The 23,696-nt window shown below is 36.2% G+C and overlaps 1 protein-coding gene and 1 pseudogene across 1 annotated transcript; both read left to right on the top strand.

Moving 5' to 3' along the window:
- The first annotated feature begins 1,961 nt into the window (after positions 1-1,961).
- Positions 1,962-7,291, top strand: LOC141822265 (pentatricopeptide repeat-containing protein At5g10690). The gene is made up of 6 exons (XM_074709705.1): positions 1,962-2,131; positions 2,591-2,820; positions 4,523-4,600; positions 4,835-4,903; positions 4,988-5,164; positions 6,986-7,291. The coding sequence occupies exons 1-6, from the start codon at positions 2,050-2,052 to the stop codon at positions 7,223-7,225; spliced, it is 876 nt and encodes a 291-aa protein (XP_074565806.1). The 5' UTR covers positions 1,962-2,049; the 3' UTR covers positions 7,226-7,291.
- A 12,919-nt stretch (positions 7,292-20,210) lies between these two features.
- LOC141821539 (receptor protein kinase TMK1-like) lies at positions 20,211-21,771 on the top strand (annotated as a pseudogene).
- The last annotated feature ends 1,925 nt before the right edge of the window (positions 21,772-23,696 follow it).

Raw genomic sequence — 23,696 nt, 5'->3', positions numbered from 1 at the left:
TTAACGTTGCATAGAAGGTTTTGAAGGATCTCTATATTTAATCACACCAATGTATATAACAATAATAATGAGTTATGCCCCAAATATTTAGATTTGGCTATCAATATTTGTCTTGTAATTGAGATCTAATTAAGCAATGCAAGGCTACATCAGTGGGTAATGCTCAATTCATTTATATAATTTCATTTTACTAATTGGATTTTCTTTCTGGTTTCCATTTATCCCTTACACCTCAATGAACCATTGTAATAGCACCTTGAGAAAAAATTGGCCATCACTTATTTGTTGAATTGAATATGCTAGAAACACAAATTTTCTTTTTCTAGTCTATTAGTCATTGTTGTCCAACTATTGGTATTAACTTCACAAAACTTATTTCTCTGTTGATCCCTATGCTAGACTATGTTACATATGCAATGTAGTATAAGTTCGCTTTTCCCCTTTGCATGTTTCATGACTGTTATCTGGTTTTTTGCTTAAGGGCTTGAAACCTAGTTTAAACTATAACACTCTCTTTCCTACAAAGGAAAAAAAAGAAAAATATTTTAAAATATTTCCCATTTAACTGATTCTTTAGAGTGGAGGAAAGATTGAGGAAAACTTAAATTTTAAAATTTTATTTGTTAAAAATACAAAAAAAAATTACGTTCCGATTTGAGATTCATTGCATGTGAAATTGAGCTTTCTACCTAATTCAAATGGAAGCAATATAGAGAAAAATTATGGCAAGAACCTTTTCGTTCCCTCTAGCTTTTTATCCAAAGAAAACTGAGAGAAAGTGCCACTATGAAAATCTTTTTATCACTTTATTTCCTTCCTTCGTGGAAACATGCAATGAAGATTTCATATTGTGAAATGAAATTGATGATACATGATCTTAATAGCACACATCTGATCATAAATTAGGTAATCTGATTCTTGGATGAACTACTCATGTTTGTCAACCTCTTTGGGCATCATTTGTAGAAAGAGTTCAGTTGATCCCAGAAATTTAATGACATGTTTTGGCACACTTTCTGCTCTATTTGATGTTTATATATTGGTGCCTCTGAATGTTGCATAAAGAGAAGGGTTAAAATGTATTTGGTTAGAACAATAGTACTTTGACAGCTACTACTTTGATCTATTCCTCATGCAGTGCATGCATGAATATGACTACCAGCAATAATTGCTGGTTGTCAATCACTTTTACCCAACAATGCTTGATTGCCCTAGAGACCTTAGATTTGTATCGAATAGGTTTCATTGTACTCATGGTGGTTCCCTTTACATATATATATTTTTCTTTTTAATTTTTTTAGCTCTATCAAAGTGCCAAACACTAATATTAGTATTTGACAGCTACTAATTGATTAAAATAACATCCAACTGGTTGATGGCCATCAAACACTTTGAAAGTGCTTACAATTGTCAGCTTCATGCATGCATTATATGGGGAAGATGGGTAGATGTGCATGCACATGCATGTGGAAGAAAAAAATTTGTAAATTATATAATTTTTCTAGAAAGATAGGTTTGAAAAAGAATGGTCATGCCTAATGCTGCATGGAGAAGATAATTTCATGTATTAATTATGCCTAGAACATTACATAATTCTAAAAATGAATTTGAGGGTGAGTTGTTGTGCATGAGCCATGCAACACATTCATCGGTTTGACAACCAATAGTTGATTGGTAAGTTGAATGATTTGGCCAAAAGTTCTTGATGGCCATTACTTTATTGGCTCATCAATTGCATTGGTTGGATGGAGATGGTCAGGTAAAGCAAGTTGGGTTGAGGGACATTTTGGGAAAACAAAAAAATTAGTTGTGCCCTTTGGTAGATTTGAAAGTGTTGTGCATCCTTTAGGTATTTTACAACTTTAGGTGTCTTTTGATAATTACACATTGGGTTCTCATTGGGGCATATCGTCCACAATTACTATTGCTTGGCCTTATTATTTTGGTTGGATCTTTCTTCACCATTTTGTTGGCTCTATGCTTTTGGACGTTATGTAGGGATTTGGGGATAACAAAGATCTCCTTTCAGTAATAAAGATTGTGGAAGAGATGAAGTTCTCTAAAGTTTTTATCGATAGAACTGCATATACTGCCATGGTTGATGCATTCCTCGCATGTGGATCAGTCAAAGGTAAATATCTTTCTGAGCTCTAAGTCAATTCCAATGCAGTTAAATGTCTCTCTCTATTTGAACAAATTCATTTTACCCTGAAGATTTACTTGCTTTTTAACTCTAGATTTTATAAGTCATCAAATTGCCTTAAAAAGTAGTCATTTTACCCCCCAATTTCTAAAACGATTAAATGAATATAATGATAACATGATATCCTCAACTCTAATGAGATGAAGCCACTTATTTACTATATCAATATCATCTTTCTATTAAGTAGCTTAGTGTTAGTGGCTAATGGTTGTGTATAAAATGATAAGAATTTAAACTCAGAGAAGGGGGTATACTAATGATTGTAAAATTCTATGGAGTAAACCTTAGGGGTTAAAATAAGAATTCCCTTGTTCATCAAAAAGTTCTCAAATAATTTGCTTTGTTACAGTTTTTAATAATTGCTCTGACATTCTTTTTCCCTTTTAGGTGCTCTTTGCATTTTTGCGGAGATAATGAAGCAAGCTGGTGATAGCAATTTAAGGCCTAAGCCTCATCTTTACATTTCATTGATGCGGGTCTTTGCACTAAAAGGGGACTTGGATATTGTCCAAAAGTTAAACATAAGACTGTGGTCTGATTCTACGGGTTCAATTTCTCCTTCTATTCAAGCAGAAGTAGATGAACTATTGATGGAAGCGGCAATAAATAGTAATCAGGTACAGGCCTTTTTCTGCATTAAAAGAGATATCATACAACGAAGTAGGTGGTAGTAGGTAGTTTTTCATAAAGCAATTATCCATATAGAGCTACACATCACAGGGAAGTTTAAATTGGGCACCTATATTCCACAAAGTTTAAATTAGGCCCCTCATTTTTTAAACCATAATACCCTTCAGTTTCTTAAATAATTTGATTTGTTGGAATTGACATGTTTAGCTGATAGCGATTATAAAAATGATTTTTTTGAATATAAGGTAAATATCCATCTAATTTTATAAGTAAATTTATTTTTAAGAACTTTTAAAATATAATATTAATTAATTTCAATCCTTTACATGGTTTGGACAAGATATGAATGACAATGTTTTTAAAAAAAATAGGAGTTGATATCCATTTAATCTTATAAGTAGTGAAACACTTGCCTAAATGCAATGATTTTTTTTTAAAATTAAAAATTAATACTAATTTTAATTTAACTGATTCTTTTTTTAAAAAAAAAGAAAAATAATTTAATCTTTCAAATTTTACTCCATCAAATTGTTTTACCAAACAGTTTGAAAAATAAAGTTTATTAATTTTGACCTATTTCTAAATTTAAAAAATTAATTAATTTGACATTTGTTTTTTATTTTTAAAATTATTTTATCCCATCAACTCTGCTCTCCTCACTTTTTGGAATAATTCAACTTTAAAAAAAAATGATAAGAAAAAGTATTTAAATTAATTTCCAATCTTTTTGACAAAAAATAATTAAATTTAGCTAATTAAAGTTGCTTCACCCAAACAGTGCAATTAAATTAATTTTATATATTTTTCTAAAAATATAATAGTTAATTTACTATAAAATTAAATAGAATTTCCCTCCCTATTTTATTTTATTTTATTTTTTGCTATGCAAGTTCTCCCAAACAACCTGATTTAAAGAAATCAAGTTCTTTTGAATAGTGGGTTTAAAAGTGGAGGGTATTTTGGTGTAGAAAAATGAAAGAAACTTTATTTGGGTATTTTGAAATATTGGGGAAAAATTTGAACATTATGAGGATTTTGTTTAGGTAATGTCTCTTCTTCATAAGACACATGTTAAACTATGGGAATTCAGGTTAATAGTTATGGTGTACCATATCTTCTGATACTAGATATAGATTAAAATATAGTTCACATGCATTGGAGAGTGTTGTTTCTTTTTTTCTTGGCTTCCTGTAGTTGTATTAGTTCCTTGAGTTATATTACATTATAGTAACTATAAACATTTTAATTAATATGAAATTATGTGGATCTGCCAAGCTTTTTGAATTTTGATTAAAATAAAATCTAAACTTCAGAATACCAGGAAAGCTTGTATAATGGAAATACATTTTTCTCTTCATCTTACTGTTTGCTCTTGACCAACTTTTGTGTAACTTACTATTTGAGCTGATTTATTTATAAATTCACGCACACAATTTATTGGTCCATTTAAACATGCAATTCTGAGTCTGGTTGTAGGATTCAGCTGGCAAATTTGTTTAATATTTTTTTATTTATGATATATTGATATCAAACTACCTAGATCTGAAGCATACATTCTCTTGATGCTTCATCAGAATCAAATACTTTTAAACCATGATCGATGCTATGAAACATGTGCCAGTCTACTTTTGTAGCCCTTTTAGGCTTTTTTTTCCTCTTAAAAAGTCCAGCGTGTTTGTTGTTGTACAGGTTGGCATTGCTAAGGATATTTTGTCCAAGATAATTACTAAAAAGGATGGATTTTCTTGGACGAGAAGAAGTGGCATGGTATGCAAATAACTATTTCTAATTGAATTATCACCTTATAAACAACAGGACTAATACTCAAATTAAATTTCTTGTAGTTCAAGAATAAAAATTTAGTTCAACTTTTCGTTTGGTTGTGGACATTGACAGAAAATTTTTAGTATGGTCTTATAGGATTCAAATTTTGATGTCAATCTGTGCCATATGAAGGATTACACTCATTCTTCCCTAAATAATGCAACTTGTTTGCTTCAGATTGCAATCAAAGTAGAAGCTTTATTAGGATTCACTGGCTCTGTGCTTAGTCCTCGTATTCTTCCTCAGGTACGATAACTTGCATTTTTCTGAGTGCAGTAAACTTTTTTGTCTTCCACATCATTTTAGACATTCAAGTCTCTGTTGATTCAGGTATTTGTGGATGATCCAGTAGAGAAGTATATGACAACTATTGAAGAGGCCAGGCCGTTACTTGCAAGCATGACCTTAAACAAGGTCATCATGCGTTTCTCCAAGGATTCTGCTGTTCCGGTGGTGGATGACTGGGGCAGTTGTGTTGGAATTGTTTATCGTACCGATTGCAAGAAGGTATTATTACACCCTTTCCCTTCTCTCCAATTTGATTAATATATTGCTGGTTTATAACACTAGTTAATAGTGGGAAAGCCACAGCTTTATAGGGTTTAGAAAATCCACAAACATACCAGTATGGTCATTTTAACCCACAAAATATTTGAAACATGTGATGATTTCTTTTGCTTATTTAATGAACGTTTAACAAAAATGACCAAAAAAATTTGACCTATCATTATTTTTGTAAACTATTCAATCAACGTCTATAAATACTTTGCTTTTAGGGAATACAAATTAGGGTAAATATTGGATCCAAACCTATTAGATTTTGAAGAGTTTAAGAAATTAGGGTATATTTTAGTAAATTAAATTATTCAATAAAATTTTGAGAATTCAAAGATGCCAGAAGTACTTATATGATGTTACTTTAAGAAAGGTTATCTCAAAAGATTTCTAAGAGATTAAGTGCCTATTTATTAAAATAATTTTTTGTGCCTGTTTATTAGAATATTATATTATATGTTGTTATCTAAGTTATTGAGGGATTAAGTAGATTAGTTACATATTTTAAGAAAGATTATTGATACTGATTTGGAGAAATTTTTGTGCAAACAGTTTTAAATATTTTAGATAGGAAATCTTTTAGAATCTTACATGACTGTTGTATTTTTTTAGCTAAATGAGAAATTTTTATATTACTTGGGTACAAACAGTTTTATTGTCTCAAACATTTGATCGTTGAGAAGCAATACAGATGTAAAGTTAATGTAATAAGGATGAGAATGCTAAAATTGAATGCGTGGAGTTGCTTGAATTGAAAATAAATATTAATATCCAAGAGTTCTCACAAATGATAACATGAGGGAAGATAGTCTGAGATGGAATGGATATATATTCAAATCTAGTAAATTCTATACTTAAAGATGAATTAGTTAGAATACGAGGAAATAATCCTCCTTTATAACTTATGTTTTCAATTTATTTATTTATTCAAAATCTTTTTTCATGTTATGACTATTTTAATCTATGTGAAATACAATAACATTTTATGTAAACAATTAACAACGTCATGAAAATTGGCACTAAAGAAAAATTCAACATTGACACTACAAAAAGTATTCAAAATTGAATCAAAGATAAAGATGGTAGTGAAAATCATAAAGAGCATTATTGAAACCAAGAAGAAGATTATCATGGATGGTAAGTGGCTCCTTGTAAGTTTCTTTATTTACCATTTAAAACATTAGAGAATCATAAATTTCTAACATGGATAAATATTAGAACAAGGTTAAAATATATTTAAACCAAGATAGCAACATATATAAGCATATAAAGGCAGATGGAACACAAGCATGAAGTATCCACCTCAATCTCATGTCAATGGAGAAAAAGATTCCTGAACTCAAACAAACAATTGGGATAGACACGCCTCTAAGTTCCTATAGACAAACTCAATAGTTGGGATAGACACGCCACTAAGTTCATATAGACAAACTCAATAGTTGGGATAAGATTTTATTATGATGAGAATAATATTGAAAATAGGAGACTTTGGAACTCTATATTTCTATATTTGTTAATATGAAGTAAAATATGGATGATTATAAAAGTATTTGAAGGATCCTTTGATAATGCATTTTGGTTTGTCTGTATAACCGTATTTTGGAGAGCTAGCTGATGCCATGCCATTAAAGGTGAAGGCGAGACAATAAAAGATATATTTGTGGACACAATCTTGTGTTTAGCTTTTACATAATTCTTCAGTTGTAATACACTAGAAAAAAAATATGATCTGCCATTTGCGTTGGTGCTGATATATGTTACAATGTTTTGCAGTTGGAAGCACCAATATCTTCAATGATGAGAGGCCCTCCACCTTGTGTAACAGCGTCGACATCTATCGGCAGGGCCATTGATCTTCTTCTTGAAAAAAGATACCAAATCTTAGTAGTAGTTCGAAATAATAGTGATATCTATCAAACTATTTATAGCTTTAGTTCGAGGCCTGTTGGAGTTTTCTCACTAGAAAATTTGTCTAGGCTTACGCGTATTTCGTCAGCTATGCAAGAAAAGTAATTCCCTAGAGCTTCAGATGTTGAAGGGAGAATATTACTTTTTTTAAATGAAAATTCCTTAAATCAAGAAAAGTAATTCCGTAGAACTTCAGATGCTTAATATTCTTCGTAGTCTTACTTGGGAAGAAATATTTGTGGCTAACATGTCAAAACATTACAAGAAAATAGAGCTCTAGAGATGGAAATCATCTCTGGAAGTTATTTTTGCGTCTCTAACAAAAGTTTAAGATAAAAATTTGTCTCAAAAATTCATTATCGAAAGCATTGTTGTTGATTTTGAGATAAAAATATTTTGTTTATAATTTTAGAGAGATTATAAAGTCATTTATAATTTCATTTTTGATTTTAACCAAATGATATTAATTTAAAATTTGAATCTCATCTCTAATTTTATCTTAAATCTCAAATAACGCATCAAACATAATTTTAGATCGTTTATAAATTTATTTATAATTTTATTTTTTATAAATTCATATATAAATCTATTTTTAAATTTATATTATAATCTATTTTTATATTTCTCATATATATGTTACTCTATAAAAAATAATAACACATTTAAAAAAAATTAAAAATAGTTAATTTCTTAATAAAAATATCATACAATTAATATTAATATAAATAAATATTGTATCATCCAAGTAAATTTAACCAATAAACTTAATCAATAATCAAATCATAAGTAACTAAATAAATGTTTAAATCTCACAAGTAATCTAATCTTTACATTATTTATCATGGCGTTCACAAGAACTAGATCCTCTTGAAAATAAATTATTTATATATCTCATTTCTTAAATTATTTTAGGAATCATGTCTTTTAGATTTTCTTTTCTTCGTCTATCTTTTTCTCGATAAATTTATCTTCCTTTGTCTACTTTCTATGATAACAAGTTTCATTATTTTTTAGTTAATAATTTTTTCCTCCATCCTTTTATTAGCAACATACATTTCTTTAATTTCTTATGATAGTTTTTTTTATTCTTTTCATTAGAACACATCTCATTACTTGTTGATACAAGTGAAGGTTAATCATCAATATTTTATTTCTCTCTATATTTTTACTCTCCATATTACAATAACTTATATTAGTCGAATACATATAAAAACAAACAAGTTGAGATACATAGCAGTGCATTCCTTTATTTTGAAATCTCAAGTTGTAGGAAAGGAATAATTTAAGTAGAACTAATCTTCTCTAGCCCCAATTGCATTCCTTCATCTCTCTCTATTAACACACCTCCATGTATAAGGTCTTTTGAAAATGAAATCTAACTCCGGAGTCAAATTCACTTGAAGTCCACCTTCACAATCAAATTTTATTGAAACAAATCATCCACAAGAGAAATAAACAATGTTAGGCAATGAAAAATATAGGTTCAAATAGTTAAAAAAAATAATTTCAATTCATAACTGGACTAGTAAGTAAATCAATATAATGGTACCACAAAAAAAAAAAAAAAAATAATGGTCTCCAAAGTCTAGATACCACCTATCAATACATATTGTAAACCTGAATGTGAACAATGGAGATAAGTGTATCTATCATGTGTAAAATTAATTCTTTTGCACTAACTCCTTGTTTGTGAGAAGGATCATCCTACTCCATTTAGCTTCAGTGTGAGGATAAGAATCCATGTAAAGATCAATGAACCGTTCCAACTTCAGTAAGTAATTTCGTGTCAAAATGAACTGAAACATGTAATTGGAATTAAGAACAGAGAATGATTAAAGAATGCATAAAGATAGAAGCAGGGCAATGATTCTAAGTTGTTAGTCTCACAATGCTCAACTCTCTAGGGGAGGGATATTTTCCATTGCGAATGTCATCATAACATGAGGATATGACACCTGGTCGAATAGAACAAACTGTACAAACAAATTTGGGGAACAATAATGGATAAGATAACAAGCAACATTATGTGCTCTTGATACATCTATTGAGAAGTTGAGATCGTGTATGGAAGGAAAGCTGACAGGTATATAATCAGGTGAGGCATCTAAAATGTCTCCCCACTTAGCTCATCTTCTTGGAAACCTATTGAGATACACGAAACATCCATCATTGGAGAGCTGCTTTGCTTGTTTTTTTTTTTACTGCAATCCTGCTAAACTAGCAAACAAATGTCCCAGCACGAATTACATCAAACGATCTAACTCCCTACCTTGTCTCAGTTGATCTAAACACCTCTAACTCGATTAGGATAAGTTAGTGGGCACCTACATTCAGTGCCACATTCATATATCAATGGTTTTCCTCTCAAGATAGTTCTGTTTTCATCATAAGGAAAGTAACCTCCATTCTTCAGTGTGCAAGCAACTAATTGAGCAATTCATAGTGCAATCCCATGCACCCATTTTCCCTTGTCAACCTCCGAGCCGTGTGAGGAAATTTACTACTTCGATGAGAAGGATGGAAGATAGGGACAACTAGGAGGGAAGGAAGGGAATTATGTTAAGAGGAGGGTTTGAGGAGGGAAAAAAAAGTATTGGGAAAAGAAATTAATTGGAGTTAATAAGTTTGAAGGGAAAAAAATTCGTCATAAATCTATTTCATATTTCATCTTAAATTTGTTTAGGCCTATATATTTTTAAAAATGAAATAAATTTATAATTTTACAGTAAATTTGTATTTGATTTATATAAATTTGAAATGGAATTTTTATTAAATTTTAAATAGAATTTTGATAGAAACCATATGACCTCAAATTTTATTTATAATTTATATTTATTTATAAAAATTTATTATAATTTTATCTATAAATTTATTTTAAATTTTATTAATTTTTAAATATTATATTTTATTAAAATAAAATTAATTAATAATTTTATAGAAAATCCATCTCTAATTTATATAAATTTAAAATAGATTTTAGTTCCGTTTTAAAAATTCATTTCTTGAGTTTAGGATTTATTTAGGATTTAGGGTTTATAGTGAAATATTAATGTTTTATATTGTAAGAATCGATGTGAAGAAAGTCCTTTACATGTAAATTTTCTACCTTCTTTAGGATGGAGCATTTCATCTAAATTTTTACTTCATTACTTTAATTTTTTCTTCGTGACATTCTTCCTTTTTACATTGACAGATGCCAACTTTGCTGAATGATTGAGCGATAACGCTCCTAATTAAGCATTTCACCATAAAAAGAACTACTCTAGAGGCTAGCTCTTTTCACACCTTCTTGACCTTAATTTAACTCCCCAAGACTTTAGGGAGCCAAAAAACTCCCAATTTACCCTCAAGATCAAGCTTTCTACATGTTATGGCAAAGTTGTCAAAGCTCGTATAACTATCTACTAGTGAAATAATAATCAATTTAAAGAGATTAGCACCATTATCACAAAAGTTTATTTTCTAAAAAAACAATGAATTTTACTTTATCATCCATTTTTTTTGAAGTAACTGAAAGAGGGAATTATTTAAGTTAGAAATCTTCATTTTACCACATAAATTTTGATTAATCTACTTAAACATGTTGGATTTTATTTCGTTATTCGATGAACTTACATGTTATTTTATAAAACACATATTTATATCATTAAGGATAAATCATTAAATGATCTAAGACATGTTAATTACGGATTTATATTAGTGGATGTGAGTTTATATGCGTAGAATTCATTAATCCGTTTTCTATTATTCATGATGGGTTGATAACAGAATTGGGTCTATTGCTATATATAGAACGTGATCTCCATAGGATAGGGCATCTTGAGATCTCTTTGCTTTTCATTGGTGAGGAGAGTATGACGTTGTCACCGTAATCCCCTACTGAAGATCTACCTTTTTCTCCTTTTCCCATGTGTAGGGTTTCTATATGCATAATTTAAAATTTTTATTTCATAAATCATGACAATGGAAGTATAATAAATAAATTTATCACTAATTACGTAAAAATTCATCCAAGGAAATACATGCATATAAACATAATCGTAAATAAGATATAAATAATTTTATATCCTTTGAATGACGTGGAGCGAAAACGACATCAACTAGCATGAGCAAGATTGCTTCTATTCGTATTCACACTGAGATCTCTTCGAGACGACTTTTCTGTAGGGAATCCTATGCGATAAACAATAAAATTTGCAGCGGAAATAGGATTTCAACGAGTGATCCATGCAAAAGAAAACTCGTACAAAGTTTGATTTATCTATATCTAATAGATCTATACCTTTGAAGCATGCTCTTCGCTTATCTCGCTCGTCCTCAGTTCGCTGGATCTCTTGCACGTTTAAGCGTCTGTGCCTCTATGCGTATCCACACGAACACAATTTCAAGCTTTGGAGAAGAATCACCTTTGTGGTGCTAGCCACACAAGGAGATTCCGCCAAAACAAAGAGGAGGAAGAAAAGGGGTGTTTGGCCAAGAGAGAGAAGAGAGCTTAAAATGCCTTGTTCTTCTTGAAAAGTGCAAGAAAAAATCTTTTATATTCATCTCATGAATATGAAGGATTTTTACCTCTTTAGCTTACTCATATTAAAGCCAATTAAAATCCAAATAGAGCACATGCTTCTCATATTGACTTTTTATCCTCTCTTCATCCAATGAAGAGAAAGACCCTTAGTCTTTTTCTATTATTAATTCATTAAATATTTTAATAAATTAATATCTCATTTAAATTTGGTTGAGTCTAATCTAAATGAGTCTGACATTCAATCCCATAATCCAATTGGATTCACTTGAGTCTAACTCAATTAATCTAATTCGGATCATATTTTAGTCAAACTAAAATCAATCAATTTCTGAAGTATCGTATCCTTTGTGTGTAACCTAATAGGTTCTCGTAACGTTGGTAATGTGTCTAATCTGCTTTAGATACATAAGCAATGAGCAACATCTAGCAATACATCATTGCTACCCAAGTGATAAGAAAGTTGAGATCCGACCTAACCTTTCCGTGACTACTATAATGTATGATGATGCCTTCTATCCTCGATATCTAGATTGATCAATAAGGCACAGACCGTGTCATCTTCGATATCAATTTTTGTATTTCTTGGTTCCAAGTAGACTCACTCAAGCAAACGAGCTCAATATATCATATTGACTCATTTGAGAATGACTATGCATTTAGTAGTCCTACTTGATCAAGGGACCCACAGATATCACTCCCGTCATATGGGAGGGATAGATCTCATTTACATCACTCACATCTTTCCATATAATTTGTTGCATACCTAGTGATCGCCTTTATAGTCCATCTTATTATAGGTGACGTTTGACGATACCAAAGTACACAACTCCTTATGTAAGAAATCGTAGTGACTTCAGGTCTAAGGACTATTCATACTAATAATCACATGAGAAAGTTTATGTCACTCATATAACGATCAGCTGAGGCCTACTAAGCTCATGGCTAGGGCTAGCTAAGGCCATTGCCGAGTTGAGGCAGGGCAAGCTCACACCAAGGGCTAAGGCCGCGAGCTTAGCCATGGCCAACCAAGCTCGAGGTTGGAATCATGCTAGGCCTCCCGATCGACCTCTTGGCCAGGATCGCAACCAACTTTTCGATCGGCCTCCCGACTGACCTCTTGGTCGGGATCGCGATCAACCTTTCGATTGGCCTCACGACCAAATTAAACTTTGATCACTACAAATAGCGATCGAGTTAAACTTCGATCACTATTTAGTGACCGAAGTATAATTCGGTCGCTAAATAGCGATTGAAGTTTATTTTGATCGTTATTTGTAGCGACTGAAGTTTAATTCAGTTGATAGTGATCGAAGTTTAATTTAGTCGCTAATTTTGTAGTGTGAGTTTATGATGCGATTTCATTATACCTACATTTGTTGATGATACTCTTTAGTTGTTATTTTTCTCATATTCTACACATATTTGGTTGTTTTGAACAAATCAATTAAGTTGGGGTTAGAATAAATGTGGTTCATTAAGTTATGATAACATATTTATGATAAAAGAAACAAGATACATTATGATATATAAAGATAATATTGAGGACCTATTGCCATGATTTATGTATGTATCAGATGGAGTAGAGTTGTTGAAGTATATGTATCAGATTGCCTCTAGGACATGGTTGAATTGGTTACTTCGGGACGGACTTGTTGAAGTAGATAAGGGTCGAATTTCGACGAAGCTAAGACAATGTTCTCTTCCGTAGTGGCTAACTACAGCTACTCGATTTACCTCCTCATAGATGGTCATGGGACCAACTGTGTGGGACCGCTAGGATGACAGATTTTTTTTTTTGCTGATGTGTATGTATCATATTGTTCTTTATTATTTAATTTTATAAAAGTATATAGACCAAGTGGGATAATATAAATTATTTTAATTATATTTATAAAATAATTTTATTACATAATTAATATATTTTTATTAAAGTTACGCCGAAGATGTCTTACATTTAAAAAAAATCAAGAGCCATAATTGAGATACTGACTGTGCTATTATCCAGATTATAATCACGGACTATCTAAATAAGTATGATCATAATGATGGTGCACTGTTTAGATAACTATCCACGAAATCATTGAATCATTAAATTATGCTATCTAGATGTTACTAATCATTGTGGTTGTTAGATTGTCATCGTTTTATTACTTTTAATTTTACATATTAAGTTATGATTGTTAAATTGATAATTTACGAAACCACATAATCATATTTTCATAATATCTAAAACACATATCTCACTTCCATATTTATCAAAATACGTACTTATCCTCAATTTATAGTAATCGATTGATATTGAATCATCAATCATTGACTATTATATTAATTATCGAATTCATCAATCGATTCTTGAATTTACTATGTTGATTTGTGGATGCCAGTTGACTATGCAACTCGATTGATAACCTTCTGTTTGATTTATCATATACTTGAACAAGTAGTTGATTGATAATAACGTATCTATCAATTGTTATAAATTTAATATCCCAATTTTAATATTTCAATTCATGTTTGAGGGCATGGTTGCACTCGAGATGAGACAAAAATGGAGACCGTCCAGAGTTTCAGAAGCTGTCAGGAAATCGGAGCTTAACCTATACTGGCCCAGATTTGGCGAAGAGAGGAGAACAGATCGCCAGAAGGTCGGCCAGGTATAAGGGGAAGGAGGTCGGAGGAAAAAATACTTATCCTTCCAACCTTTCCAAGAAGAAGGGCACTTGTCAAAAACCTGGAAGCCAGGTCGGGCAGAGAAGTAGATCTCCCCCCTCTTTCCTTTCTTAATCCAGAAGAAGTAATGGAAGGTAGTGGGATCAACAGGAATCTGATAGATTTGAAAAATAATAGAAGCACAGCAGGCTAGCATGAAGGAGTTAGGAGGAAGTTGCGATAGGGAGAGCTGGAAATAGGAAGATAGAGATTGAAGGAAGTGAGGAAGAGGAAAACGAAGACCCCCCTCCATCTGACCTCGAAAGAAAGTCACGTAGCCCGGAGGAGGCTGGTGAGGTCTTTGGGCGGGGGTCGGAACCAGAATCTCATGATCAGCAGGAATGCCATACTGAGCCCCGAGCATAATCTTGTCATCATTGGTGAACTTGGAAGGTTTGCACCTGGTAAACCAAGGGAGTGAATCGGACATCGGGACAGACCCTCCAAGGGGCGAAACCGAAAATACGAGAAGGGAACCCTAGATGGACGGGCAGCCGGACGAAAAGTGTAATGAGACACCTAAGGTCATCAGTAAATTTTGACCAAAACTCTCTTATGATCCTATTTAAAATTTTAAAATTTTAACATGGTCTAAACTAGGAAAGTCTTAAAAATCCTTTAGTGGTGTTGGTGAGTGAGTGTGACATGTCTAAGGGTATGATTACATTCAAGATGATGTAAAGAATACAATGAACTTAATTTGAAGTGTTTCTGAAGTGGGTAAGGCCATGATGGTCCTACCGTGTGTAGAATTTTAAATTAAATCTCGAAATAGTTTAAATCAGGAAAGTCCTAAAAATCCTTTGATAATATTGATTAATGAGCATGATAGACCTAAGTCCTTTAATAAGCTCGTGATAAAACATCTCAAAGCTATGTCAATTTAAAAGATCTACAAGTATCTATTTAGGTTGTGAAATTCATATCTAAGCACATGACTATATTATTCTGACTACATTCAAAATGAAATTACAGGCGATGAAATACATAACTACATTCAAAATGCAATGAGCATAATTTGAAGTGATTCCGAGATGCCTAAGGACTATAGTGTCCAAAATTTTAAAATCTTGACATAAACTAAACCAAGGGATTATTAAAACCCATTTGGTGGTATTGATGAGTGAGTATGATAGACTTAGGTCTCCTAATGAGCTTATGACAAAACATCTCAAGGTTATGTAAATTTGAAAAAGAAGTACAACTCTATTTAGGCTATGAAATCCATGTTTATATTCTGAAGGAAGTAAGGAGTGCAATGAACTTGATTGAAATTTTCTGAGATGCCTAAGGTCGAGTGAATTTTGATCAAAACTCACTTATTCTCTACCATATATAGAGTTTTAAAATATTGATATGGTTTGAACCAGTGGAGTCGTAAGAATTCTTTAGTGGTATTGGTGAATGAGTATGACAGACTAAGATCTCCTAGTGAGTTCGTGATAAAATATCTCAAAGTTATGTTAATTTTAAAAATTCACAATTATCTATTTAGATTGTGAAATCCATATTTGAGAACACGATTACACTCAAGAAGCTGCAAGCAATGTAATGAACTTGGTTTAAAATGATTTTGAAAAATTTTAAGACGAATGAGTTTTTGCCAAAACTTATTTATGGCATTTGGTTAGAACTGTCAAACGGGTTAGGCTAACCCGCTAGAAACTAGTCATATGGCGAGGCGAGGCGAGGCGAGGCGGACTGACCCATCAACTTAACGGGTTGAAAAATCTTCAACCTAAGACGGCTTGTGGATTAGGCGGGTCAACCCACGGGCCTCTCAAAAAATAAAGAAAATATTAAAATTTTTAAAGTTTAAATTACTGTTTAATGGATCAAGTTGAAAATTTTAAGTTTGGATTGTAATTTAGATAGGTCAAAACTACTAGTTCATTGAGTTTTTTATTTTAATTTTAAATTTTAAAAAAAAAATAATTTTTCTCAATCTATGAGCTAACCTAAGCCTACCACAAGCCAATTTACACGGGCCGCGGGCTTAGGCGGGTCAATCTACCTTAACCAACTTTAAAATGGGTTGATAAAATTTTAACCCAATCCACTTAAATTGTTTGGTGAAACAAGCAAACTCAATAAACCCAACCCAAATTGACGGCTGTACATTTGGCACCTCAAAAATATTTCAAACTAAGTCTCATTGTACTTTTTTATCTGATCTTTAGTATAATTATCTCTCAGACATGGATTGACCACTCTAAATAGAGAATTGTGAATTTTAAAATTAGCATAACTTTAAACTATATTAGTACGAGCTTATTAGAAGACCTAGAACACTGATAGCCTTCCGCAAGTGCACGGAATGTCGTCAAGTAATAAAAAGATCGAATCCACAGGGACCGTGGAATTACTTACTATATCTAGCACAAAAAGGTGGAGAGAATATTGAGCATGAGTTGTGTGGGGGAGATGGGAGTGTTCTAAAGTACCTTATCCTAGAATTCAAAGAAAGGGATCGACTGTGACACTATGTGGTGAAACGATCCTAGGATTTCAGACTCCTCAGAGAATGGATTGATTGACTTGGATCCTCTACCTTTCCTCAATAAACGTTCAATTGTAGGGATGTTAACCAATTTATCCAATTCAACCTCGTCAGGTATCCTCGAAATAATGCATTGGTGTTCTTACGTCACTCGTTATTGGTTTGAAATGGTCCTAGAAGCCCGGTTCAAGGTCTGCCCGTGTCACTCAGGCGCCCCGGAGTACTAAAAGAACCCTATCCCCTGTCACAGGATATCTTTTTACGGATCTCTCCCCAATAACGAATGACCGCTAACTATCCCTCATAGAAATTCAACTATGCACTAGGAAACCCCTCGGAACTCGCCCGGTTCAAGGTCTGCCCCTGTTACAGAGCGCCCCGGTGTACGGCCTAATGATTCCCCAATTCATAGTAAATCCCTACCCTCATGGATTCACACAAACATAATTTATCATCAAGCACAAGCACAAATCCACAAAGCAATAGACAGTTAAATCATAGAAAACGGTAGATTAATCAAATCCAAATACAATCATCCATTACATCTGATTCATCCTACATCCTAGAATCTAGGGAATCTACTCCATAATGTGGAGATTACAATCCTTAGGGAGGAAAGGATACATCTCAATCCAAGAATAAAACAAAGAAATGCAGAAATGAGACTTATCTTCCTCCTTCGGACTGAAAACTCGGCGTAGATGGAATGAGGATGGTCTGGAGCAGTCGGATCGGTGGATGGATCGTCGAATCTCGCTCCGAAACAGGTGTCGGTGGCTCTAGAACAGCTCCGGTGGCTCTCCAATGTCTCCCCCCTTTCCTAGGTCTCATTAAGGACCTATTTATAGTCCAGGTCACGAATGCAGCACGCCCCCGTGCACACGGCCGTGCCTGGAAGGCACGGCCCCGTGTGGGCGTCGGGCACAGGAAGAGGCACGGCCGTGCTTTGAGGGCACGGCCAAAGGCAGTTAGTCTTCTGTTCCGGGGCACGGCCGTGCCTCTGGGGCACGGTCCAGACTAGGCACCTCTCTGTTTGAAGGCACGGCCGTGCCTGTGAGGCACGGCCTAAGCCTGTCTTCTCTTCATTTGCTGGACACGGCCGTGTGTCTGAGACACGGCCCGCTGCTGAGACCTTCCTGTTTTGGCACACGGCCGTGCCTGGTAGGCACGGCCAACAGCAGTGGCTTCCTTCTGGATGAAGACACGGCCGTGCCTGTGAGGCACGGCCATGACTTGGCTGGCTTCTGTTCTGAAGCATGGCCGTGTCTGTGAGACACGGCCTCTGGCTGCTGCTGTGGGGAGGTGTTGGCACGGCCGTGCCTGTGAGGCACGGCCTGGACTTGATGATCTTCTGTTTGGGCACACGCCCGTGCCCTGTGAAACACGGCCAGGAGGCTGAGAGACACGGCCGTGCCTATGAGGCACGGCCCTGTCTTGCCTTGTCTTCAATGGGTACTCCGTTTTACCCGTTTTTGCTCCATTTTCCACCCTGAAACATGTAAAAGCACAAGCAGATCTCCGAACTAGGAAATGTAAGATATGTGCCTAAATGCATGAATATGGGATGCAATGTACACAAGAATTAAGCAATAAATCCAGAAAGATGTGCAAATAAAGCATAAATACATGTATACATCCTACGCACATCAAATGGTATTTGAAATTTCATGATGTTATTACTTCATTTGGTTTTGAAGAAAATATCATGGATGTTTGTATATACCAGAAGGTCAGTGGGAGCAAGATTTGCTTTCTTGTGCTATATGTGGATGATATTTTGCTGGCAACTAATGATAAGGGTTTGCTATATGAGGTGAAACAATTTCTCTCAAAGAGCTTTGATATGAAGGATATGGGTAATGCATCTTATGTCATTGGCATAAAGATCCATAGAGATAGATCTAGAGGCATTTTAGGTTTGTCTCAAGAGACCTATATCAACAAAGTTCTAGAGAGGTTTCGAATGAAGGATTGTTCACCAAGTGTAGCACCCATTGTGAAAGGTGATAGATTCAATTTGAATCAGTGTCCTAAAAATGAGCTCGAACGGGAACAAATGAAAACCATTCCATATGCTTCAGCTGTTGGAAGCCTTATGTATGCTCAGGTCTGTACTAGGCCTGACATTGCATTTGTTGTTGGAATGCTTGGGAGATATCAGAGTAATCCAGGTGTTGACCACTGGCGGGCTGCAAAGAAGGTTATGAGATACCTTCAAGGAACCAAGGATTACATGCTCATGTATAGACGGACTGAGAAGTTGGAAGTCATTGGATACAGTGACGCAGACTTTGCTGGCTGTATTGATTCACGTAAATCAACATCTGGTTACGTGTTTATGTTAGCCGATGGGGCTGTGTCATGGAAAAGTGCCAAGCAGACCTTGACTGCTACTTCCACTATGGAGGCTGAGTTCGTCTCTTGTTTTGAAGCAACCTCGCATGGTGTATGGTTGAAGAGTTTCATATCTGGGCTTAGAGTTGTGGACTCTATTTCAAAGCCTCTGACATTGTATTGTGATAATTCAGCTGCTGTATTTATGGCTAAGAACCATAGAAGTGGTAGTCGTAGTAAACATATCGACATCAAGTACTTAGCCATAAGAGAGCGTGTTAAAGAAAAGAAAGTGGTTATTGAACACATTAGCACTGAATTGATGATCGCGGATCCTCTGACTAAGGGCATGCCACCAAAGGGTTTCAAGGATCATGTAGCGCGAATGGGACTTGGTTCCATAATGTAATATTTCTTTAATGAAACTCTTATTCAGTTTAGATATTTCTCTTTTTGAATTGTATATATACTTATTGTTTTGAGAAATATCATTATGTTTGGACCACAAATAAACATATGGTTTATTTCTAATTGTTTGGGGTTGACATTGAGAAGTGTAACATATTGTGATACATGGAAGATAATACTCATATTTAGAGGAACTGTCGCCATGATCCATATGTTATTGTCGTCATATGGTGGATATACATAGACCAAGTGGGAGAATGTTGGTTATTTTGGCTCTATTGGCCATGGAGCAACCATGACTCCATGTTGTGGTCCATGTATTTGGAAGTTTTAAAACTGCCCACCACCCATGACTCCATGTCACCACCCATGATTCCATATCTCTCCAAAATACTTGACGATGGAAGAGATTTTGGGAGAGATATATATATGTGGTTAATTTGGTCCCTGACCCTTGCTTCATAAGGCTTCTTCGAGAGCAAATTACACCATCGAATTTTGTGGAGCAAAGGGCCAGAAGCATCAGATTTTCTCGCAGCCTTGTAATCGTCTACGAACTCAGATGGCAGGAGGTAAAACTTTGATCTTTTCCGCTGCATTTGCTTTGCTATGAGATGCCTCATGTTGTTTTAGATTCTAACAGCGTCGTCCCCAGATCCTTGACCCAGCTTCCGGCGCTTACCAAAATAACCCTCACCAACAACCTCCTCCAGGGGCCGGTGCCGGAGTTCCCGCCCTCCGTCAAGGAAGTGGATGTGGATCTGCGACGTCAATGACAACATTACTGTCATCAGCTTCCAGAGAATGGGGCTCAATGGGACAATATCGCCAGCGTTTGGATCGATCACCTCTTTGCAGAAATTATTCTTGTCTAACAATAATCTAACTGGAACAATTCCAGATACGCTTGCAAAGCTGTCATCTTTGAAGGAATTGGATGTGTCAAACAACTCGTTATGGGGACAAGTCCCGACCTTTGGCAAGAATGTCTTGGTAAATACTGCTGGAAACCAAAATATAGGGAAGAATATGATCGGTGGTTCCCCTGGTTCTGGCTTGGCCTCTGCTGGAGATAGCAGCAATTCTAGTTCAGATGGATCAGATGATTCAAATAGCGAAAGCAGCAGGAAGTCTTCCCATGTTCGAGGAAGTGTAATTGCAGGTTCATTGATAGCCGTGGTGCTGGGAATTGGTATCTTTGGACTGTTGGGTGTCTGCTACTACAAGAAAAAGCAACAAAATTTCGGTAGAGTTCAGAGCCCTAACACAACTGTGATACACCCACGGCATTCGGGATCTGATCCAGACATGATCAAGATCACGGTTGCAGGATCCAGTGTCAATGGAGGCACAGCTGCAAGTGAGACCATTAGCCGGACGAGCAGTGGTCCAAGCGATGTCCATGTTGTTGAGTCTGGAAACATGGTGATCTCCATCCAAGTCCTTAGGAATGTGACCAACAATTTCAGCGAGGAAAATGTTCTCGGTCGTGGGGGATTTGGAACTGTGTACAAGGGTGAATTGCATGATGGAACAAAGATCGCAGTGAAGAGGATGGAGGCAGGTGCAATGGGGACAAAAGGCCTGAATGAATTCCAATCAGAAATTGCAGTTCTTACAAAGGTCAGGCATCGGAATTTGGTTTCCTTGCTCGGATATTGCTTGGATGGCAATGAGAGGCTTTTGGTCTATGAATACATGCCACAAGGGACACTAAGCCGGCATCTTTTTGATTGGAAGGAAGAAGGGTTGAAACCCATGGAATGGAAGAAGAGGTTAGGCATTGCATTAGATGTGGCACGGGGTGTTGAATATTTACACAGTGTAGCACAGCAGAGCTTCATCCACTGGGATCTGAAGCCTTCAAACATTCTCCTTGGGGATGATATGAAAGCCAAGGTTGCTGACTTTGGCCTTGTTCGACTTGCACCGGAGGGCAAAGGCTGCTTTGTAGAGACAAGATTGGCAGGGACTTTTGGTTATCTAGCACCAGAGTGTTCCGACCAAAAACCGTCGACAGTCAATCCACCGGTCAAGAAAATGCCACCTCAACCGATGCGGGCCCGGGTAGGAGGGGGACCTGCGAGAGGAACACGAACGAACGGATTAGCTGGTACCGGGAGATCGCGGCAGGCCAATCCGACGCTCAAGTCAGTTCTCCGGCGAAGAGAGTAGTAGCATAAAGAACGGTGTAGTAATGAGAATGCAAGAGATCGGATCTGTCATTGATACCTACGTGCGAGCTAATATACCTTTGAGGAGAACCTTCCTTCTGACAGGAGGGGTAGGCCGTGGTGGTATCTGAGGAGACCAAGCCTGTGCGTGTCTGACATCTGCGCCGACAGGGTAGCATCTTGGAGACAGGGGCGATACTCCTATGACTGCTCTGCGGCGGGATGCTACATGTCACCTTTGTCGTTTAGCTGTAAATAGAAATGTAGCCACAGGGACAGGATGGAGCATGGGGACGTCGGCGCAGCCTTCCTCTGTACAGCCGCTCGCACGCTTAAGTGTCGGTGTTGCAATCAGGTGTTAGTGAGACTTGAGCATGAGTTGCTGTCGGAGTGGGAAAAGGTACCCGGGACCAGTGAGGACTGGGTTTAGCCGAGTGACATGAACAAAGTAAGTGGCCGAGCGGACCGGGCAGACAGGATAACAGGCGTACATCGAGTATGGGCGCCCAGACGAAGGGGGCTTATTGGAACAGAACCATGAGATGTATTGACCTAACATGCGATGGCTGGGTGAGGCAGATGTGTGGTCCGAGCCTACGGGGACGAGCATGAGGGCTAATTGCCCGGGAGGTGGCGTACGAGAGTGGTGTTGTCTCGGACAAGAGCAACGGAGGCCTGAACTGGCCGGGCAAGAAGGTCGTGACCTCTACCCTGGCAGGCTAGGTGTTATGGCGGGACGGCCGGGCAAGATGTCCAGGCAGACGAAATGGAAAGGGGTGAGCTTAATCGGGATGAGTTGTACCAGGAGTTGCTCGGGAAACACTCCAGTAGGGTGAGGTATCCTCGAGTCAGGCTATAGCTGCATTATCCCGGGCGAACAGATGAAAAGCCGAGGTTGGCCGGGCAAGGTAATGTCGGGACCCGTCGGGTCGGGAAGACCGAATGTAGGGTCTTATAACCCAGGAAGACAACGGGGACTATGGAGGCCCCGGACCATAAGGCGAGGATGGTGGACCCCGAGACTGGCTAGATAAGGCAAACTGCTGACCTTCCTGTAGGGTCAAAAGAATGTCCGTATCTCCACAATAGCATGATATTGTCCACTTTGGGCCTAAGCCCTCATGGTTTTGCTCTTGGGCTCTACCCAAAAGGCATCATGCCAATGGAGATACTTTCCATCCTTTTAAACCAATGATCTTTCCCATGTATTTTAGATGTGGGACTATGTTTGCACCTTTGCAACCCAACAATCCCCCCCTCAAACAAAGGACCACAGACCCCCCCTCAAACGGAAAGCCTCCGTTTGATGTCTGAATCTTCGACCCACCAGGACTTCCTGCCCCTCGGTCCACCCTGACCTACCAGGACTTCCTGCCCCTCGGTCCACCCTGACCTACTAGGACTTCCTGCCCGGTGTCTGGTCCTCTTGATTCAAACACGGGACTTTGTTTTTAAGGTTCAACCCACATGGTTAGATCCGGATCATGGCTTATCCGGCGGTTAGTCCGGTGAAGAGCGGCCTCGCTCTGATACCAATTGTAGGGTCAAAAGAATGTCCGTATCTCCACAATACTATGATATTGTCCACTTTGGGCCTAAGCCCTCATGGTTTTGCTATTGGGCTCTACCCAAAAGGCCTCATGCCAATGGAGATACTTTCCATCCTTTTAAATCAATGATCTTTCCCATGTGTTTTAGATGTGGGAATATGTTTGCACCTTTGCAACCCAACACTTCCCTGCCACGTGGGGCCCGGAAAGACTTATCACATCACAGAGTATGCAAGTGATCTAGCACACTCTAAATAGTTAGGACAGATATTGCTCGATACTAATGACATATTCATTAAATTAACCTCTTCTTTTTATCATTCTTTACCACACATATATGTTGTTTTCTTTAGGTACCAAAAATACTTTTTTGTTC

This window comes from Curcuma longa, chromosome 2 (genome assembly GCF_044706935.1).
Source record: "Curcuma longa cultivar G26 ecotype Majalengka, Jawa Barat chromosome 2, ITB_CL_G26_1.1, whole genome shotgun sequence".
NCBI lineage: Eukaryota > Viridiplantae > Streptophyta > Magnoliopsida > Zingiberales > Zingiberaceae > Curcuma > Curcuma longa.
This window is presented reverse-complemented; position numbering and strand designations above follow the sequence as displayed.

What these genes read in the sequence shown, in the direction of transcription:
- LOC141822265 (XM_074709705.1), top strand. Translation starts at nt 2,050, where the DNA reads ATGAAGTTCTCTAAAGTTTTTATCGATAGAACTGCATATACTGCCATG. An exon ending in CGCATGTGGATCAGTCAAAG is followed by an intron (nt 2,132 to 2,590) that starts GTAAATATCTTT and finishes TTTCCCTTTTAG; the next exon opens with GTGCTCTTTGCATTTTTGCG. An exon ending in GGACGAGAAGAAGTGGCATG is followed by an intron (nt 4,601 to 4,834) that starts GTATGCAAATAA and finishes TGTTTGCTTCAG; the next exon opens with ATTGCAATCAAAGTAGAAGC.